The 19,951-nt window shown below is 46.1% G+C and overlaps 1 protein-coding gene and 2 long non-coding RNA genes across 3 annotated transcripts in view; 1 reads left to right on the top strand and 2 right to left on the bottom strand.

The window, feature by feature from the left end:
• SMAD3 (SMAD family member 3) overlaps positions 1-19,778 on the bottom strand; it is a 73,689-nt gene extending 53,911 nt beyond the window's left edge. Inside the window, exon 1 of the mRNA XM_035336341.1 lies at positions 19,573-19,778. Coding sequence (XP_035192232.1) covers positions 19,573-19,778 — 206 coding nt within the window. The remainder of the gene's footprint in view (positions 1-19,572) is intronic.
• Positions 7,028-7,739, bottom strand: LOC118172441. The gene is made up of 2 exons (XR_004753704.1): positions 7,384-7,739; positions 7,028-7,286 (listed from the first exon to the last, which is right to left on the bottom strand). It is a non-coding gene; the product is annotated as an uncharacterized LOC118172441 (long non-coding RNA).
• On the top strand, positions 9,379-10,731 carry LOC118172442. Its single transcript, XR_004753705.1, has 2 exons — positions 9,379-9,660; positions 10,641-10,731. It is a non-coding gene; the product is annotated as an uncharacterized LOC118172442 (long non-coding RNA).
• Positions 19,779-19,951: the final 173 nt, after the last annotated feature.

Here is a 19,951-nt window from a genome sequence, read left to right as displayed (position 1 = left end):
ATCTGGGCAGCCCACAGGTAACAGCTCTAACACCCTGCCCGAAGTGCAGGCTTACTGCACGGATGTAATTCCATGAATGCACACACGTTTCTGTCCGAGAAATCCTGAACAGAAGTACAGCAACCTTCAGCTTTCCCCGCAGAGCTTGCATCACACCAATTAATAATGCAGATCCACTTTGGACACTGTCCATGCAACACAAAATTTGAGCTTCCAGCATTAATCACCTTGCGACAACTTCCACCACCACATTTAGTAATCCTATCTACTTTAACTCCCCCAAAGTGTCAAAGTTCATCCTACGCTGGATTAAAACCAAGACTGAAGCAAAGAAAAAACTCCTCAAAATGGCAAGTCACCTTCCTTCGCGCAGCTCTGCTGGTAAAAGCCCCTTTTCTGTTGCCAAGCCGATGACGCCGAAAGGGGACCCTCTAGCTTTTATAAAATCTAAAGAATTAACAGGATGCTGCTTCTGGACCTCGGAAAGGCTCGAGTGACTGCTGAATTACTCATTTGCTCATGGGCGAGCAGCCCCGCTGCCCAGGGCTCTCAGCTTTGCAAGAGCCTCAGAGCAGCCGGTCCCTGGCACTGCACATTTCTGGCACAGGAAGCACCAGCACCGGGTGCCTCAGCGCAGCCCCACGCTGCTGACCTAACGCTCCGTCCATCTTCAGCAACTTTGGCTCCGAGGCCCCCCGAAGTCCAGTCTGCCATCCCAACCCCAGCTCAGGCAAGTATTTAGGTACGTCCTCGAGTCCTGCTGCAGCGAGCACTACAAGGGTGCAGCCCCTGCGAGGGAGCTGAGTGCCAAGGGACCTGCAGATGTCTTCTGCTGGTTCAAGCCCCGTGGGGTGAATGAAAATTCCTCGCATCTCCTTCGAGCGCGTGCTCCCGACTGAGACTACAAGCTAGTTTGCTTTGCTAAGCACTTGTGAAGCATATTTCAAATAATTATAATCTTGAGGTCTTCTCGAACATTACCACAATGTATATTTATTAAGTGAAAAGCACGCACGCCACTACCGAACAGTTATTCAACGTTCATTATAACTTGTCCAAGCAAGCCTCATGTGCTGTGTAATCGTATTCTGCTCCTCGGGGCAGAAATGCTAAGCATAGCTCGGAACAACAAGATACTGTTTTGTCCTGAGTTTACCCATAAAAGAAATACTTGGAGCGTTGTTAACCTATGCCTTTCCCACACCCCTCCTGAAACTGTAAAGTTGTACTGGTGTCTTCAATAAAAACAAATTGAAAAGAATATGGGAGACCTTAAATGACCATTTTTCACAGAATTATGGAAATTGCTATCAAATAGACACGCATGCGATCATGGCACATGCGAGCCTGTTCAGCACCAGCCTGTTCTACCCCAACACTGGCAATACATACGTGGATTTTTTTCATGTTTTTTAATGAAACCTTTCCAGACACCTTCCTGGACAATTTGCCCATTTTCCGACAATACTCCGTACCATTCAAAATTACTTATAAGCAGAATCAGAAGTCGTAAAAACTATCACAGGGCTTTGCCAGGTGGAAAGGAGCGAGCCCCCAGAGGTCCGTGGCCGCCTCTCCTCCCTCTGGCTGTACAGAGGAGACGTGTGAAGTTTTATTTCCACGCAGTCACAAGTGGCAGGCCACGGGGACACCCCTGTTCCAACATGCTCTGTCCCATCCCTCTCAGATCATGAGGCAAACCACAGACTTCACTTCAGACTAAGTCAGCAATGCATCACACTGCTCAAGCGCCTTTACCCTCTTGGTGCCAGCAGACCCGAAGCTGTGCTTGCAGGGACCACTGCTCCTCTGAAAGCTCCTCTGAAGGACGGCCCAAGCTACAAGGGGACACAAAGCAAACAAAACAACAGCACGGGACAAAATTTAATACCATCTGAGGACTAGGGGGCTTCTAGAAGCTGGTACAGGGCAAACTTTATCTCCAATGGAAAAACAAAAACCATGACCGCAGCAGAATTATAGGAGAACACCACAGCTTTGGGCAATTTGGCTAAAAGGTCTTCTCAAACCTAGTTTTGTTCCTTTACTAGAGGAGAAGTTTGTTGACAAAAGGCAATTTTTTAGACGTAGTATGTTTAGATTTTCGTAAGGCAACTGGCTGTGTATAGCTTGGTAAAAATATACCCACAGAAACAGTTTAGGACTAACGAAAACGTCTTGAAACAAAAGATAAGAATTTCAATCCGTTGTTTTCAATAAGGCAATGACTGAGAGATGACCATCACAGCAATGTAAGAATATGCTAACTGGGGGGGGAAGGGAATACTGCAAGACTGCAGTCAAGAGAGGTATATGCAATGAGGCCATGAGGTATATACAGTGAAGCCATGCTGTAAGCTGACAGCAGGCAGCTTCAGCTGATACCTGCCACACTTTTTCAACAGCTAATAGTCTCCTCACTTCAAAAACAAGAGTGGCATCTCTTTAAACGAAGACAGGATGCGTTTCTAGAAGATACGGCTGTACAAGTTACCCAGTTCAGCGCAGAGGTCCCATCTCTACCCACAAGTGCGATCGAGCAGCGCTCCATTACAGGATATCACACGAGGTGATCTTGTCGCTGCGAAGATACAAAGCAGCTCCAGCAAGCACAGCAAACCCCGCACAAGCAAGCAGCAGACTCGGGCAGGGACAGACAGAAATGGGATTGTGCCTTTTAAAAGCAATCTCCTATTAGACTAAATCAGGGCAAACACAGAGCTGCATCCCTACTCAGCCCCAGAACGCTCCCTTTTGTTTATTTGCTTGCCAGTACAGGCTGGGTTTCTAGAAACAAGTACCTAAACTAATTATGACATGTACCATTTTCTTTAAAAACCCAACTAACAACGTTAAATATGTATTTAGTAAGCAGACTGCAGTCACTGCAAGCTAAAAATCACTTCCCAAGCAATCCTCATCCAAAGTTGAAATGCTTCCTGAGTCCAACCAGCAGCAACCCAACCGTAAAACAGAAAGTGGAAAGGAAAATTACAGAAATATCACCTTGCAGCCCCTCAGAAACACACACATCTGACAACGCCTCGGGCAATCCCATGCCCAAGCAGCTGCAGATTTTGGGAAGGGAATTGCATGGCTAGACTCAGACATGTGAATAGTTCCAGTGGCTTTTACGAGACTCAGCCTGGCAAGGCTCTTCAGAACACGTCTGTCCTCGAGCACATGTGAATTTGGTAGGTCTGCTATTACTCATCCCAGTGTTCGCGGGGCAAAAGGGCTTCCTTCAGCTCTGCAGGCACACCGGGCTGGCCATGGGAAGCTCGCTGCGGCACTGAGCTCATGGAAATCCTAATTTAAAGAAAGCTGTTCTTAAAGGAGGGGCTGCTGGGGGAAAAAACAACACCAAAAAAGCACCAAGCAGCGCGCCCAAACCCCAAGACGATTTCACAGCGTTTGTGCTTAGAGATGTCTTCCCCACACCTCCTCCCCCCTATCAAAAATAAAGACAAAAATAAACCACGAAGGGAAGGAAGGAAAAACCTCACCAAAATTTATGTTTGTTTTAGGCCTATTGCAACAACTGCTTTACTTAGCTTTCATCTGCCTTTGCGGTGTTTCCTAGCCCTTGACTGTAAAAGCAAAGCACTCTGTACACAAACAGCAAAGGGTTCATACAGCACGCAGCGTCCTTTGTTGCTACCAGAAATTAGAGACAGGTGTTGATGGCACAACGGCCGATAATTGCTATGCACAGGAGAGCTGGGAAGCCGAAACACCAGCGTCCCCGTGGCCATATAACAAAGATAGCCGCAAGCTCCTTCCCCCAGGCAGTTAGTGGACCAGCCCGTGAGAAAATAAGTTCTGGTGACGACTATGGTTCACACACATACTGTAATAAAGACTTCCAGATTTCATGTCTCGCAGCATACTATTACTGTTATTCATTATTCACCAAGAGACGACAGAAAGCAAAGTATAATAAACAAAAGAACAGAAAACTCCGCAGCTCCCGCCCCAGAAACCTTCGACTGGTTTTGCATAGCGTCCCTCCAGGGTGCAAGTCAAGGCTGTTTTTCCCCCTCTGCCCTTCCAACAGAATAAATGAACTGGTCGAACAGCTTGTGATATTTGCATGATTGGGGGAGATCATCTGAACAGGCTGAGCAGCCAAAGTCTGAATAGTTTGCAAGCAGTAAAATCCAGCTCGTGACAAAGTCCTCTGAAGACCCTCGCCGTGCTGATTGCAGCGCTGGAAGTTACCACAAGTATTACGAAACAAATCAGTAATGACAAGCAAACCCTCTAATTTCCACAGTAGGCTCTTTCTACTTACTTTCAGCTTAGAGATAATCCCACTTTTATTAGGTGCTGATCTATCACTTCAAGTACTGCTAGTGCAAGGCAGAGAAGAGACCGAATGCCAGAGAATGAGAGGTTTAGCTGAAATAACCTCATGAAGGGCTTCAACTATGGCAAAAGACAAGGAAAGTATGTTAGAGGTGCATATGAACGCCACCACCTGATGGCAACAATATGTTTAAATTACACGAGCTTATATTATTTATCTTAAACTACTTAACTTAGAAAAGACATCTTCATTTGGTACACTCAAGGCACGGTTCCTCTCGGTGACAGTGATGCTGCCATATTCTGGAATATGCTCATCTCTGACGAAATGCATGGTGGTGATCTAGCCGATTTTCAATGAAGAGGAGTCCCATAAAGCTGCAACACATCTGCATTATCCCAGATATCTCGGTAACCAGTTATTGCACACGGAAAGATTAGGCAATTGCAGGGCAATGGTGCCTCTCGTGTAATTAACTTATCTGTGTGCTAACAAATGCTCGAATTGCAGGGCCAGACTTGGTTAAGAAGACGGAGGAATATTTCAAAGGCTGCTCATTTACTAGTTGCACAAGGGTCAGCCGGCTGCTCACCTTCCACGAGAAGAACGCCAAATCCCTGCAGAGTCTGGCAACACCCAGACAGTCCTGTACCCACACTTCGCTTGGCTGTAACACCTTGTTCCAGCATGCAAAACCCTTTCAACCCTCACAAAAAGTGCTGGGCTAAGGATAGCTCAAGTTCTTCATTAGGGATGTGACCTCTAGCAGGCTCCTTACCTTGCACAAGGAGCCATTGTTTAGTGTTCTCTTTGAAGTGGACATCAGAAGGGAGCCTGAATCCTCAGCGCTAGGCACTCCAGAGGCTCTTGTAAGGACAGTTGCCACATGGCCAACTGTGAAGGCTTTGCATGCCCATTCACCAAGAAATCACTACGTACCTTTTTGCTAGCAAAGCCACAAAGCTGTATTGAACGGTCACTGGAAGCGACAAGAAACTACCAGTCACCGGCATAGGATGTTGACAAAATAAAATGCTTCTTCGTAGTCGCATTCTTCAAAGCCAAGTGGTTCCCCCGGTGAGTAATATTCCTACGGTGGTTTGTAGGTAACGAGAACTATGCTTGGAGAAGTGGAAATTATAAACAAAATGATGCTACTGATGTATCATTATCATAATATGTAGAGATATGACACAGCACGTGGAAACAAGATCATTTGGAGTTGTCACTTCTGTTGAAATGAACTTGGCTTCCAAACAACGCTAACGAGACACAGAAGTGCAGCCTCGGAGGTTTACTCCGTCCAAATCTGCTTTGCCAGCTCATGGCACAAAGTATTCAGGGTTAAAGTATAAGAGAAAAAGTTGACAAAAACTGGGGGTTGTCGCTATCCCAACTTTCACCAACCTTGCAATGACAAGCTGGCTTGGATGCATCTGCCGGCTAGCGGCACACATTCGTAGTGGCTTTCTTCAACTTGGGGAAAACTTTGCTAAAGTTTCCCCCAAGAAAAGACCCCGTGAGAATTTTCCTCCCTCTAGACTGCTGCTGACACACAGGAACAGTTTCCTTTGTCACCTCTTCCTCGGTCCCTAAAACCCACTGCAGTTAAGTACAAACAAACACAAAATTGAAACCCTTCACTTGCTCACTCCTCCAGTCTTTTGTGCCAGGAGATAATACCAGAAACAAAACCGGAGAAAGGTTAGCTTCTGAGCAAGCGTGTACACTGCATTCCCAAAGGGCTGCCAACGTCAGATTAAGAAGCAGACCTCAGTCCCCGTGATTGCTAGCAAAACAGGCTACACATATCAGTTTTTACAAAACAAGAGACGTTTGTGCTATTCTAAGGAGGAGAAGTACCTTTGAGAAACTTTACTTGCTCTAAAAATAATTATATATATATATATATATATATCCTGCAAGCTCACATTGGATTCAAGTCAATGGGAGGTGCAACCTCTAAGCGACAGGACTAAGTTACTGGATCACTGTTAGAAAACTTATGGCCTGCGTTTTGAAATAATCCTGCTCTTCTAAAAATAATTCTTCAGTGATTTAACATGGAGCAATACACTACACACGCAGCTACGCTGGACCAGCTTTCGGCCAGCTTTTGACAACTATCAACCCTCAAATGAATCTAGAAAAATACTCTTTGTAGTTCCAACTGCTGCAAACCCCAATTAGGGGTGAAATACAAGGTGATTTGTAAAATCAAGATGTGATTCTAAAGCAAAAGTGTGACAAAGTTCTTTATGCTTCCCCAGTTATTCTCTTGTACTGCTATAAACTCAGAGCTGCTCTGCACGTGCAAAAGGGACAGCCCAGAAGTCCCAGAGATGAAAAAATGACTTCTCGGACTAATAACAAGAATTGAATCCTGCTCAGACTTCAGCAACAAGAGCACCTAGGCCTGGGTAGTTTTACACACCGCCACACTAACTAGCACTGTTTGCTTTCATAACAAAGAACACTTTTGTTCGTCGTGCCCTCCAAGCAGCCATTCCTCCCTGTTGTTTAAGACTTAGCACAGGAAGAAAAACAGTATTTAGCCTAAAAACCACCCCAACCCCTAAACACACAAAGAAAAGCAAACCGAGCCCGCAAGAAAACTCAAGTCCTAAAGGAACACATCACACCCATGCAGCAGCGGGGATCCCTGACCAGCAGCAGAGCTGACATCCCATGACTTCACTCCTACAGGCACCGTATATACTAAACAAGGGTTATTTATCTTTTGTTCAAATGTTAATAGAGTACTATGTTTTTTTTTCCATTAGGTCCCAATGCGTTCTTCTTTTCTTCCCCCATAAACAGGCCAACTAAAATCCCATTTTCTACCTGGAGCTAGTTCTGCTGGACAAAAAGAATTGAAGCTCCAAACTTGCCACTTCTCCTCTCTTCCACTGCAGTGCACAGGGACTGTCAGAACACGTGAACTGATGGCTTCGAGCGCAAGCAGAGCTTTCATCCACTATCAGATAAATTGGAAACATACAAGCTTGCAACGTAAGTACTCAAAAACCCAAATTAATAACAGATTGTTAGTGCTCATTAGCTCTACCTCCCACCTTTCTTTCTTTTTGTTCTGGAATAGCTGGCCTGCCAGTAGCAGAAGCTCTGAAATGCCATCCTAAAAATAGAAAGCAAGAAAAGAGAAAAAAAAAAAAAAAAAAAAGGAGGGGGGGAACGAACGGGAACTGAGAGAATAAGCAGAGTGAGAAGCTCTGTAATACAAAACTGTCTCCAGCTTCAAAGCCATCAGCCAATCATAATCCAATAAATGCATTTTTTTTTCTAAAATCAGAACACTCAAATGTCTATTTTTATTCCTGTTTAGAAGCAGCTATCTCAACAGGGCTTTCAAACCAGTAGAGCCTGCCATGCAAAGCAGTGGCTCACAAAACTCAATTTCAAGCCATCATTTCCAAGGCCTCGCTCACTTGTATGTGTTCAGCTGTACCTGGCACTCGGATTTTGCAGCACAGACATCATCAGCAAATGGAGAACTACATGGGAAACCGAGGGGGATGTTTACACGAAACAATCTAAGCCAGAGCGCTATTTAAAGGTTCTCTCCTCGTGGCTGTACACCATCCCGTGTACCTACACAGCTACACTGCTCTCCTGATATCCCCAGGATATCTGGAGAACTGCAGTACTTACAGGCAGGTTTGAATCAAAGTTTACTCGTCTGACCTTCAGACATATCAATAAGAACTGCAAGGGACCGTGGAGGTAAGACAGTGAAGAGAGATACGCATCCTAAGCCTGGAAAATATTCAAGTAAACCAAATACTAAATGATGTATCATCTTTCAAGTATCCACAGAGGTCCTCGGCACTTTCAGCCCTTCTTCGTGTAGGTTATGCAGCCACACGGCTGTACACAAAAACACCCAGCTCTACAGAGTCCTTTTTAAAAAAAATCATCTCAGCAATGGCGTTTGCAGAAGGTCGTGGTCAGCAGAAGCAAACATCTCCGAGGCCACGAATGCCTTTGTGTTCACGGGACGCACCTTTCCCGAATGCCATCGCAGCAGAAGGTCTTGCGAGGACCGTGCCTGCTTACGCCCAGGATGAAAATGCATCAGCCAGACACAGGGGGATCCCAACACCATGGCCTCTCCCCCAAAAGCATCAGAAAACAGCCTGGATAAAGACAAAATGCTAGCGGCCTCTGCTGTAAGAGGCTTTGAGACCTGCGTTGTGAAATGAGAGGTCACGAACGCCCTTCAGGAGTGCACGATCCCTTCAACAAGCTGTGGAAAGACCGCAATGAAAACGGTGCTTAAAAGGACCCGATGGATACTGCATAGTGAAGATTTTTTATCTTTAAATGAGAGTAGCAGGCAGCACTGGAGCTTGATTGTTGTCTTTCATAGAAAGTAACCGTTTAACACACACAAGGACTAATCCAGGGGTTGTTTTGCTCTTCAGAAATCTAAATAACCGTGATCTCAAGCATTACTTCTTGATCCTTAACTTTGGTGAAGAGATACATTAAATACACTGCTTCCCACAGCAAGAATTCAAATTCATCTTGCTTCAATACCTCTGAAAAGAGTATTTATTTCAAACTTGTAAATGATTTAAAAGAAAAAGAGAAAGCTTAATTAATAATGTTGTTTCCAGCCAGATGGCCAGCTATTAGTTTTCAGTCATCTCTTTCAGAACAACTCACCAGAAGTCTTCAGATGCAAAGGAGTTTTACAGCAAATAGATGCTCACAATTGCCCAGCGCTCAGAGGCTGCCAAAAAGCTCGGTAAAAGAGCCCAGCTATAGGTACACAAGCGTTTAGCTTTTCCAACACGTGCTGCTTTGGGTCACGGCCGTAAAAGCCTGCTAGCAGCAGCACAATCGCTCGATGAACACATTTGTTTCATTTAACGTTCTGTATTTGGATGGCATTATATCCACATATGGTTATCCAATATTACTTAAACGAAAACAGGAGGCTACATGTATAGTGTTTCCCCTGGACCTGTGCTAACAGACTGGAAGCTGAAGCTCGGTAGCAGACCACTGTGGCATGATGTGTATCAACCAGTCAAAATAGCCCGTGCGTGCGGGAGGTACCACGCCGAGATGAATAGTTAACCATTATGCAAAGCCAGAGAAGGCTGACCACGAAACATCCATGGAATTCTAATATTCCCACTGACGAAGCACCTACATATTTTCAAAGGAAGCTTCCAACGAAAATTCAAACTGCTTTCTTAGTATGAAAGGGATGCTGAGCAGCAACAGAAAGCTTTTTCAAGGAGCCAGGCACTGGGTTTTGCAACTCCCTCTCAAGTCTTGAAGAGCTTTCCACTACCGTTACTAAATCCTGACATCCTTGTGAGGTAAGTGCTGTATTTTCTAGGTAGTGAAGAGGGAGGTACAAGTAGGTTAAATATTTTGCTCTATGGTACACGGTGGTATGGAACAAAACCTGATGTGGCTGGGGAAGACTGAAAATAATGTACACCATTAGTCTGTAATCCACAACTGAAAACCTATCTGAATTCATTTATGGCTGGAAAAAGCAAAGATGCAATTGCAGCCCGATACTCGAACCCTCAGCCTAGAGTTCTACCAAACAAACAAAACCGGATTTGGGAAAAAGCTTCCGTGATCAGCTGCCTACCTACACACGAGTTATTTATGGCATGAAAATCAGAGCAAAGCTCAAAACAATCTGCAGAATGCCAGCAGACTTCTACTGGCGACAGAAACCAGCCATACAGTAACATTAGCTTTGATAATCAGACAGTGATTATCTTTTTTTTTTTTTTTTTTTTTTTTTTTTTTTTTTAATTCACATTTAGTTATTTTCTAAAGCCTGTCTCTAATGCAGTGGTTTCCAATCAGCTTGATTCCACTTTCCATTGTGCTAACAGCAAGCTTCTGCAAAGACTCCACTGGTCATTAAAAAAAGACAAAAAAGGAAAGAATTTTGAAAAGAAAACAATATTAAGCAGGCAGAAAAAGCGAGTTTAAGTGAACTTGAGCAAATCTGAAGACACATTTGACTCATGTGAAGCACATGGTCAGTAAGTGAGGCCCAAGAAGCAGGTACAGGGCAAGATTAGCCCAGCAGGATGCAAGTATCACCGTGCCCAGCCTGGGAAACTCATACAAAATAATTATCCTAGGGTCTCCAGAGCTCACCCGAGTTCAGCCTCAGGTTCCAGGCCAACATCAGTAACTGTTCTAGACCTTGCCTCCAACAAGCTGGCAATGGGGGAAGAAAGAAAGGATCGATGTTATTAGCTTCTGAGTTCCAGGCCTGGATTGCTGGGGTTTTTACTGAGTGCAGAGCCCGACTCTGCTGGATTTGCAGGCTGTGTAGCGGGGAGGTGGCAGGGGCTCGAGGAGAAGCACGTTGTAACGGTTTCACCATCCGCATGCAAGCTGGCAAGACAGCAAAAAGGCGAAAAAAACAAAGCAAACAACAACAAAAACAACAAACCACGGTGAGAACAGCCAAATGCCTTGTGCACAGGCCCGGGATCAGGAGCCGCTGCCAAGGGCAGCCCCGCTGCCAGGGGTATCGCAGCTACGAAACGCGGAGGCCCTCTGCCAAGCCACGCCAGTGCCCATCAGAAAACCCTCAATGAAATGAGAGCGAGTGCTCCTCCAGGAACGAAATGCTTCGCAGCCCAGGCTCGTTTTCACCAAACTCGCAGCTCAGCCCCGCGTGGCATCCGGCCAGCGCCCCGGCCCAGGGCCGGGACACGCTGCAGCCGCATGGGGTCTGCTGGGCAGGCTCCAGGCCTGTGAAGGAGAACCCCCAGAAGCCCCAAGAGCCCTGAATTTGAAAGAGCCCTGATAGTACTCCACCCACAGACACCTTTCTCCTCCATTTTCAGTTCACTGCCTTCTCACGCTGGCTCGACTCTCCTTTTGATTGCATGTAAATCAAGAAGTTTACTGCAGTCCGTGTAATTACCCAAATGCAAAAGGAGTGGGGAAAGACCCAGCTCCAGCTGCTTGTCAGCCTTTCTTTTAGGCGAAGTGTGTTTTTTAAACACTGATATAGTTTTTCAGATACTTTTACATGTGTGCTACAAATTGGCTCTGCATCTGACTCAAGGGGAACAACAATTTGTTCAACAAATAACATGAAGAAAAGGACCTTTCTGTACAGTTCCACATGTGTAGAAACCACAGACTTTGTATCTCTATGAAAAAAACCACATCTGCTCTTTCTGTATAACAAAATTAAAGGTGCTTGTAGTTGGGTCTTTGTCTTCCCACACAGCAACACTTACCATCCAGTCAGGGAAGGCAATTTTGGAAGAAGGGTTCTGGAAGTTGAGTAGATAAAGCCCTAACAACAGTTGCAGAGTCAGCACAGAAACAAAGATGCAACCTCATGCCACAGATGTCCTCTGCTATGCCCAATGCTCTGGGAATGTTAACTGGTTTACATCTGTGAAGGGCATCAGAGTCAATGAATTTCTTCTTTTATGTTAAAGCAACTGGAACAGGAAGGACAAAGCTTTTCCTCTTTCATTGTTTGAAAAGAGTCGGTATCAGCATCCATCATTCAACTATGGCCGGCTGCGACCTCACCACAAAGTAAGAAAGTTCCTTTTCTGAAAGGATTGTGTTCTGGTTAATGAACATCACCAATCCCACGACAAACTCCAACCTCTTCTATAGCACAACTTGTAAGCCAAAGTTCACTGAAGTTTCCAGATTAGATAACAAATTATGAAGCGAGCTAAGGATGGTCACCTGATACCTTGACCCCAAGGTCTCTCCTTCCTGAGGACCACGAAGCCTGGAAGAGGTGAGGGCTCTGGGCAGACGGACTGACTCTCCTGACACCTCGTGCCCTGCAGTTTTCTCTCCAGGACGCACAGACTCACCTTTTGTAAACTGATGCACAAGCACCTGCTGCTGGCCATGGGGTCAGGCACACGCAGACCCCAGTCCCACCACAGCACACTGAAATGGGCAACTTGTTTGTCTGCAGGACCTCCTGCTGAACAGCAAGTGGGCTGTACAGGTATTTTTAGTGACAAGTTCTCAGTATCAGCTGTTCACCTTTCCTAGACCTATCAGGTAACGTTGCTAGCAGGTACATTTTACTGCACTGTTATTTTTAAGTACATCTGCTCATGAGGCTCACCAATTGGCTTTATTATTTCTTCATCTCTCCCACATCAACAGCAGCTCTCAGTAATTAAAAAATGCAATCAAACTGACTCCTCGTGGAACAGCGTGATTCTGAACACAAGCAGAAAAACTGGCAAAGGCGAACCCAGAAGGAACAGCCACCGCTTTCTCCCCACGCTTCCTGGTGTCCTTTCCCCAGTGCAGCTCCTACCCACTGACATCTGCCACTGCAGAAGCGTGTTGGGGATGCAAGCGAGGCCAGCATCCGCGGTTATTGCTCACGCTGAGCACACGGGGAGACTTCCACTGCAGGGAAAGGAAGGTTGGTTCAGTGCTCCGAGCAACTGCTGGGAGCTGATATCCTGACCTGCTTGCTTTGAATAGCCTAAGTCTGTCTGTGCTACGCAGAGCCGCGCAGGACACAGAAACCTGCCTTGTCTCTAGCTGGGCAGGTGTGGACGCCCAAAGCAGCGCACCTACAACATCCATGGTTTACCCAGCTTCGTAGCTGACGATGAAGATTTTGTGTTCTGGAGCTCACACAATTCCTGTCCGATCCTCTAGGAAGCAGGGTGTTGGGATTTCTTACCTGGCTGAGCTCTTCTGAAGATAAGCATTATTATTTATAATTTTAAAGGCCCCTACTATCATACATAAGTAGTTTATTCATGCTCATGGTTCTGACCTGTGCTTCTCGAGATCAAGCCTTTAAGGCCAAAAGAGCGAGCTCTGCCTTTTCCTTCTGCTTCTAGGAGCCCCAGCCCAGCTGTCCTGCCTGCCTCAGGGCAGTCCAGGCTGACATGGATGCCAGAGAGACCTGCCAGCAGATGAGGATCAGGCCCACGGGGCTTCAGAACATCTTGAAAAGCAGCATTAACTGCAACAGGCGACACGTTACCGTCCCTTCCGCTGCGCAGAAAGTTGTGCTACCAGTGACAAGCACAAGAGCCCAGTTATTAACAACTTCCTCGCCTCTCTTTGGACTGGAGACGCATGCAACCGAAGGCAATTAGCAAACATTTGCTAAGCTCGGTGGAGTCAGCCCACCAGAACTGGAGTGTCTGGACAAGAACCTCTGCCCTGTCTTTATTCCCCCCTGCTCCCGTCTGCTCTCCTCGCTGCCAATCAGCACAATCAGCTTTGGACTGGAAAAAGCTTTTTGCACAGCACATCAAGGCAGACAAGGACAAAAGTTAATTAGGACTATTCATAAGCCTTACTGGAAGAGAGTGCTGCATCCCATCCCTGAAAATTTAATTGCACTCAATAGAGGAAAGCTAGAAAAAACAACAACAACAATAATCATAATAAAAAACCCCAAAGATAATTTGGGAATAAAATCTGATTTCAATTTAATTCAAGCACTGTTTGGCCCTATTTATTTCAGAAAGGAGTTCATGCAGGATAATAGCATTATTGTGCATCTAACAGTGTTAGAAGCTCCTAATAAATTAACAAGTGAAAATTAATGGCTGCTCAGTCCATTAAATCTTGTTAATTTTATTTTTGTTGCAATAATAAAGCGATCACAAGTTTACATTATTAAACCAATATTTATTAGAAGAGCTCATTTTAATTGGATCCCTGATGTGATAATCCTGTACAGTGTGCATTTCTTGATTTCATCAATTTTTTGCATTTATTTCTCATTATATTTAAATGACTGCAATGTTCAGGGTCTTTTCCTAATACTATAAAAGTTAAGCAACCATTTTAAACATTTTATTTCACAAAGATTCAACACTTACTACACAATATAATGAGAATCTTATGAGTCCTTTCAGAAGCTATTTTAAATATTTAGTCTCTCGAGAAAGGGGAGAAGAAAAAAAAAGCAGAGCTATGAATATTTGAAAACATCTCAAGAAATGGTAAAATACAATTTTTTTCCCCATTAGCCCGTCAGTGCTTCCATACAAACACTGTCCTGTGGGCTTTCAAGTCAAGAGGAGTTTTAGCACCAGTTTTACTGCAAAATGCTGGCTGGCCTATATTTCTCAGGGAAAAAAAATACACAGAAAACCCCATGTATTGACAAGGTTTTGAATAGCACTGCCTGCTGACCGAGAGAAGATGGAATTGGAGAAGATGCCTTGCCAAGGGCCGGGTCGGATGTGCTATTCCAGCAGTGACTGCTTTGAGCTAGGGGGCTGCGATGCTTTCTCCCTGACCTCCTTTCCCCAGTTCCTTCACCTCGACCGACACGACTGAATGTGGAGTCACAAGCTGGTTGTATGAAGATCGTTGCTTCAGCTTATTGGCAGCACTTTGGTTTTTAGAATGGCACAGTGTGAATTAGAAGTCAACTACATGTGCTGTTCCTCAGGCTAACACCAGAGGCAGTGACTGATGCAAGGGCGGGGAGAAGCTGGAGGGGCTGTAGGCGAGAAGCCCCCTGGCCGTGGGGCTCAGACCTCTGGCAAGATGACCAGGAGGCAGGGGAGAAGGGCACTGAAGGGCACGAGTGACTGCAGGCAGAAAGAACACCGACTAAAGGCCATGTTTTCACCTTTAGACCTATCTGAGAAGTCACACGGATGCCACAAAAGCTAGTCACAAACAACCTGCAAAGCCGCTACCGCTGCCCCAGCCGAACCAGCTCACGTGGGTACTGCCAGCAGCACGCCTGTGGCAGCACAAAGTTTAGGACAGGGCTGTAAAAACCCGCCCAGAAAGCTAGGTCAGCACAGAGGTGAGCGTGCAGTTTGGTAGCAGTAACGTTACCTGCAGCAGGGAGCTGAGCACGACGGGCTGTGTCTGCGCGCAGGGACTGGGCTGCTCCAGCACGCCGCTGTAATGCCAAGCTTGGACTGAGCACACTCCAAAACAAATCTCTGCCAGGGTAAAGCTCCCCACACACAATGACGGGCCAAACTAAAAAATAGACGGCTTAAATTGGCATTGAAAATATGAATTTGTGTGGGACACACAGAACTGAGCAGCCTTTTGCATGCTACTGAAGCTAAATGGACACCAGGCTCGAAAGGAAAACATACTTCACTTGGAGGCTGCTTCTGCCACTTGCTGTATTTGTAGTTTTCATGTTTTCCTGGTATCACGGCAGCCTTAAGACCACGGTCAACTCTCATAAATATTGTGTGGTCAGCTATCACCATACCAGAAGCTTTGCTCACACCCAAGATCTTCTTAAAATCGCTTATTTATTATTCCTGGTTTTCCCCACCGACATGCAAATCATATAAGGAACACTTTGTTCAGCTTCTTTTAAAAAGCAAATGTGCCATGTTTCCATTTCAGCTGGTACGTTCTATCCTTATCAGATGAGTTCCACAAGAAATAACACCCACCTCTCTTCAAAACTACTTTCTAAATTAAAAAACAACACACCACTTAAAAGGAGGTATTTCTTACATACAAGACTCCTGGCTCCCCTAAACCCCCTGGTAATATTATATATATATAAAAAAAAGGGTTTAAAAGAAAAATATGCATATGAAAATATACTGCAGAATGTCATCAGGTTTGTGTCTTAATGTGCAGCACTGCTAGGGCTCTCGAAACAAAGCCTTTGCCATCTCCTGCCGTACCAGTCAGACTGTACATGCTTTCAGAAATTACTAAGTGCTTGCCACACGTTCCTGACTTCTACAGTTCAGGCCCCTATTTAGGTTAAAAGTTAAACTCAGCCCAACGCAAAATGCTAATGGTTTGCCAGGTGCACAGCGTGGCCTCTCTTCAGGTCAGGAATAGCATCGTGAGCTCAGCGCTCTCCTCCCAGGGATGAAGCCTGCAGGGATGCATCCAAGCTGTGCAGGTAAGGGATTGACTCCGCTACCATCAGGTTACATGCCCACCATGCTCTTTGGTCTCAGACCCATCAAAAATTCAAACAATCTGACAGCAGCTGGAGTAGATCTGAGCTCGTTTGCAGAGCAGAGAGGCTGTAAACTCGCACACCTGGCGGTGCTGGGGCACATGCTGAAGGAACTCTATCCCCAGCCGGTCCAGAGAGCGATAAAAATGCCCACTCTGAAAGCTGGGCTTTCAAGATCAACGCAACTACCACAAAAGGATTTGTTTTAATGAGCAGAAGAATGTGTTTTCAGCTTTATCGTCTGATACAGTATGAAAAAATATCTTGCTGCCATGCAGCCACAGCTTGCTACAACTCACTAGGTCAGCTCCTAGTGCCAGAGCTTAGCACACACTGGTTCTGAGGCAGCTCACTTGTGGAGCAGGACAGATTTCGGTGGCTGCAGAGGAGAGAGGGAGGACAGGCCTCTACATGAGCCGCTCCATCCAACACCGCGAACAGCAGCACGAGAAACAACCAGGGGGGTCTGAGACTGGCAGGTTTTTCAGGTGGAAATGACTTCCCGCTCCAGCAGAAAAAAAGCAAGAAGATTCCTGCCAGCATCGGTGCTGTGCTGAAACCCCTGAAGGTCTCTCCAGGCTTTTGCTGTCTGCCGCAGGCCCTCCCAACAGAAACCTGGGCCCTGAGGTGTCTGCCATCTTACAAATGGGGTGCTTGGAAAAGTAACACATGCTGAGCAAATACACAAGCAAATAAACCATTCTTTGTTTTATAAACTGTTGGGAGACTGTGTACCGAGGAGCATGCATATTTCCGGCTCTAAGCAGATAGAAATGAAACCAGGAACAAATTTGGCCTTCGAATTCCTTACCCCTACAACAAAAACTAATGCATGTTTCTCTTGCTCTGTCTTAAAACCTACATTCAGTCCCACCTGGTCACTACGGGAACGTGAAGCTGCCAGCTCATCTGTAGCCCTTGGTCCCAGAGGCAATGTTCCTGCAAAGCTCGAGCACTTCTGCGTCTGAAACTTGCTTCGTCTCATGGATACAATAGCTAATTTTGGACTTACCCTACTCCTGCTGGGCCAGAGTCATCACTGGCGTAGCTCCACTGAAATTCAGCCTACCGATGCATTACAGACAATGCACAACATGATCTAATCCTTAACGATGTTTTTTCCCCTTTTGTCCCCCCACCATACTTATTTGCCTAAATAGTAAAATAACATACGCAGCATTATTTAAGAAGTAAATACTAAAACCATTCCAGAACAGCCTTGCAAACGCTGATTTCAAGTGACACGCTAATCAGACTCGCAGATACGTTATGGCAAACGGGGCAGTCCGGAGGAGAAGACCCAGCACGAAGTCAGAAGGCCTTGTTGCAGTTCCAATCCTGCCACCAACTTCCAGACAAGCAGTTTCACCTTTCCACACCACTCCCCAGGATCTACCAGCTTCTTGGTAAGCCACTGCAGAGGGCCCAGCACAAACTAACCCAACCACCGCCACTTGCATCTTTGAAATACGCACATTAAACAATAACAACCGTACATGTGACACTGTGTTTAAAAACTAGCACCAAGACAAAAGCAGCTAATTACAAGTGTTACAGGTGGATGTGGAACGTTTTCATTTCTGCATCGATTTCCTTTAACAGAGCAAGGTCTACAAGAAGCAGCCACTTCTGCACAGTAGGCTCTTCCAGGACGATCTCCGGAGGTGATAATATTTATGACTCGTGACATCTGCTGGTCTTGTTACTTATTTTCAAGCTTTACAGATATATTTTTCTAAATTAAAGCATCCTATTCTACCTCTCTCTTTGCTTCCTTTGAATCATGAAATATCCAGACCTCCCTCCCTTTTGCTACAACACCTTGTAACTGGTAAGAGCATTACCAGGAGGCTTCGCGCTCTGCTCCCTAACGGGTCAGCATCAGCAAGACACAATGCCCAGGGTCACATCAGCAGGGCTGCTCAAGTCATTTTCTCCTTCTGAAAAGGTATTTAAGGGAATTGGTTTTAACAGGGCATTATCGATGAGGAAAGCACACCGCTTACCAAGAATTTCAAAAAACAGATTTTAAGGCATTTGTATCAGGTGATAGCTCTACGTGTTTTGATCCCTGCTTAACTAGGAGAAGAGGCCACAGCAACTCTAACAAAGGCAGGGGGTCCATTTGTGTTAGTGGACAAAATCTTAGCCACAGTCATTCAGCACCAAAAAGACCAGGAGACTTTATTTCTTTTTCGGTTGAAAATAAATAAATAAAGAACCACAGTTGCTGAAAGAAAATTTTCGGAGTTCCAAACATCCACATTTCTAAGCTACTTGCTTACTTTTTCATGCAACAGATGCTGCTTTGTATTAGCTACTGCATATTAAATCATTCTGACAACCAAGAAAGCATACATTTGTTTGCGCGAGAGAGAAGCATGAATACACACACACACACACACATCTTCTCAGGCAGAAGCATACAATTATGCAGCATTCAAATATTTGCAATGAACTTTGGCCTTTGTTGAAAACAACACACACAAAAAAAGTACCCCCCAAACAACAACCAATAACAGCCTCGGCAGTCATCTGGCCGGGCTCACAGAAATCAACAGATCTGCGGCAACAAAACGCCGCTCGTGGCCAGCTATTTGAAAGTTACTTGGAAAATTCTTCTTAGACGGGATACTTATATACACGTCCTTTCTGATTTATAGTGGTCTTACGGACCGATCTGGGAATCGAGGCTAAAAATAAAGTTTATGCTAGTTCATGCTATTAAAAAAGTCAGTTATATTCACCCCCGCATGGCTGTCTGCACTCCAAACAATCCCCTTCAGCTCTACCCTTCGCATTCCCCATTTGAAAGTGCTCTGAAAGCACAGCTCTAAAGCACCTCTTCGGAGCAGCGTCTGCCCAGCTAACGTGGAAGCAGGCAGGCAACCCAAACAAAACCACATCCCTGATAGATTTATCAGAAATAAATCCTCCTGTAGCAGTACTAGAGAACACGCTGAAACTTCCTGACAATGAGAGCACCCACAGTAAGCAGAGCTGTTATCCACAGAGCTTCCAACTTTTTTTTTTTTTTTTTTGGAATCTCGGGTGGGAATTTTTTCCCCCCCCCCCTCCATTCCCCTCTCACTTTCTTACTAGACAGCAATCCAATTCTGCAGCCTGTTTTTTTTTCCCTTTTACACTATATATAGAGCCAGGACCGAGCCCGCGGGGAAGGACCGGCCCCAACGCGGCGCCGGGGGGGGGGGGGGCTGCAGGGCCCCGGGACCCCCTCCCAGGCCGGCCCCGAGCCCGGGGAAGACCCCACAGGCCCCGGGTGCCTTTCTCCGGGCTCTGCCCCCCTTTTTACCTGGGGATGGTGATGCACTTGGTGTTGATGTTCTGCGTGGTGATCGCCTTCTCCAGCTCGTCCAGCTGCCCCGTCTTCTTCAGCTTCTTCACCAGGCTCTTCACCGCCTTCTCGCACCATTTCTCCTCCTGCCCGTTCTGCTCCCCTTTCTTCCAGCCCAGGAGCCGCTTGACGATGGGAGGGGTGAACGGCAGGATGGAGGACATGCTGGCTCGCCCGGCAGCGCCCCGCCGCCCCCTGCTCCGCTCCGCTCCACGCCGCGCAGGCCCCGCTGGGCCGCCGGAGGCACAAAGCCCGGCCCCGGTAGCCCGGCTCGGCCCGGCCCCGCTCCGCCCGGCCCGGAGCTGCCTTCAGCGCCTGGGGCCCGCGGCACCAAACT

The sequence above is a fragment of the Oxyura jamaicensis genome, chromosome 10 (assembly GCF_011077185.1).
Source record: "Oxyura jamaicensis isolate SHBP4307 breed ruddy duck chromosome 10, BPBGC_Ojam_1.0, whole genome shotgun sequence".
NCBI lineage: Eukaryota > Metazoa > Chordata > Aves > Anseriformes > Anatidae > Oxyura > Oxyura jamaicensis.
Note: the sequence above shows the minus strand (reverse complement) of the source record. Positions and strands in the feature narration are given on the sequence as shown.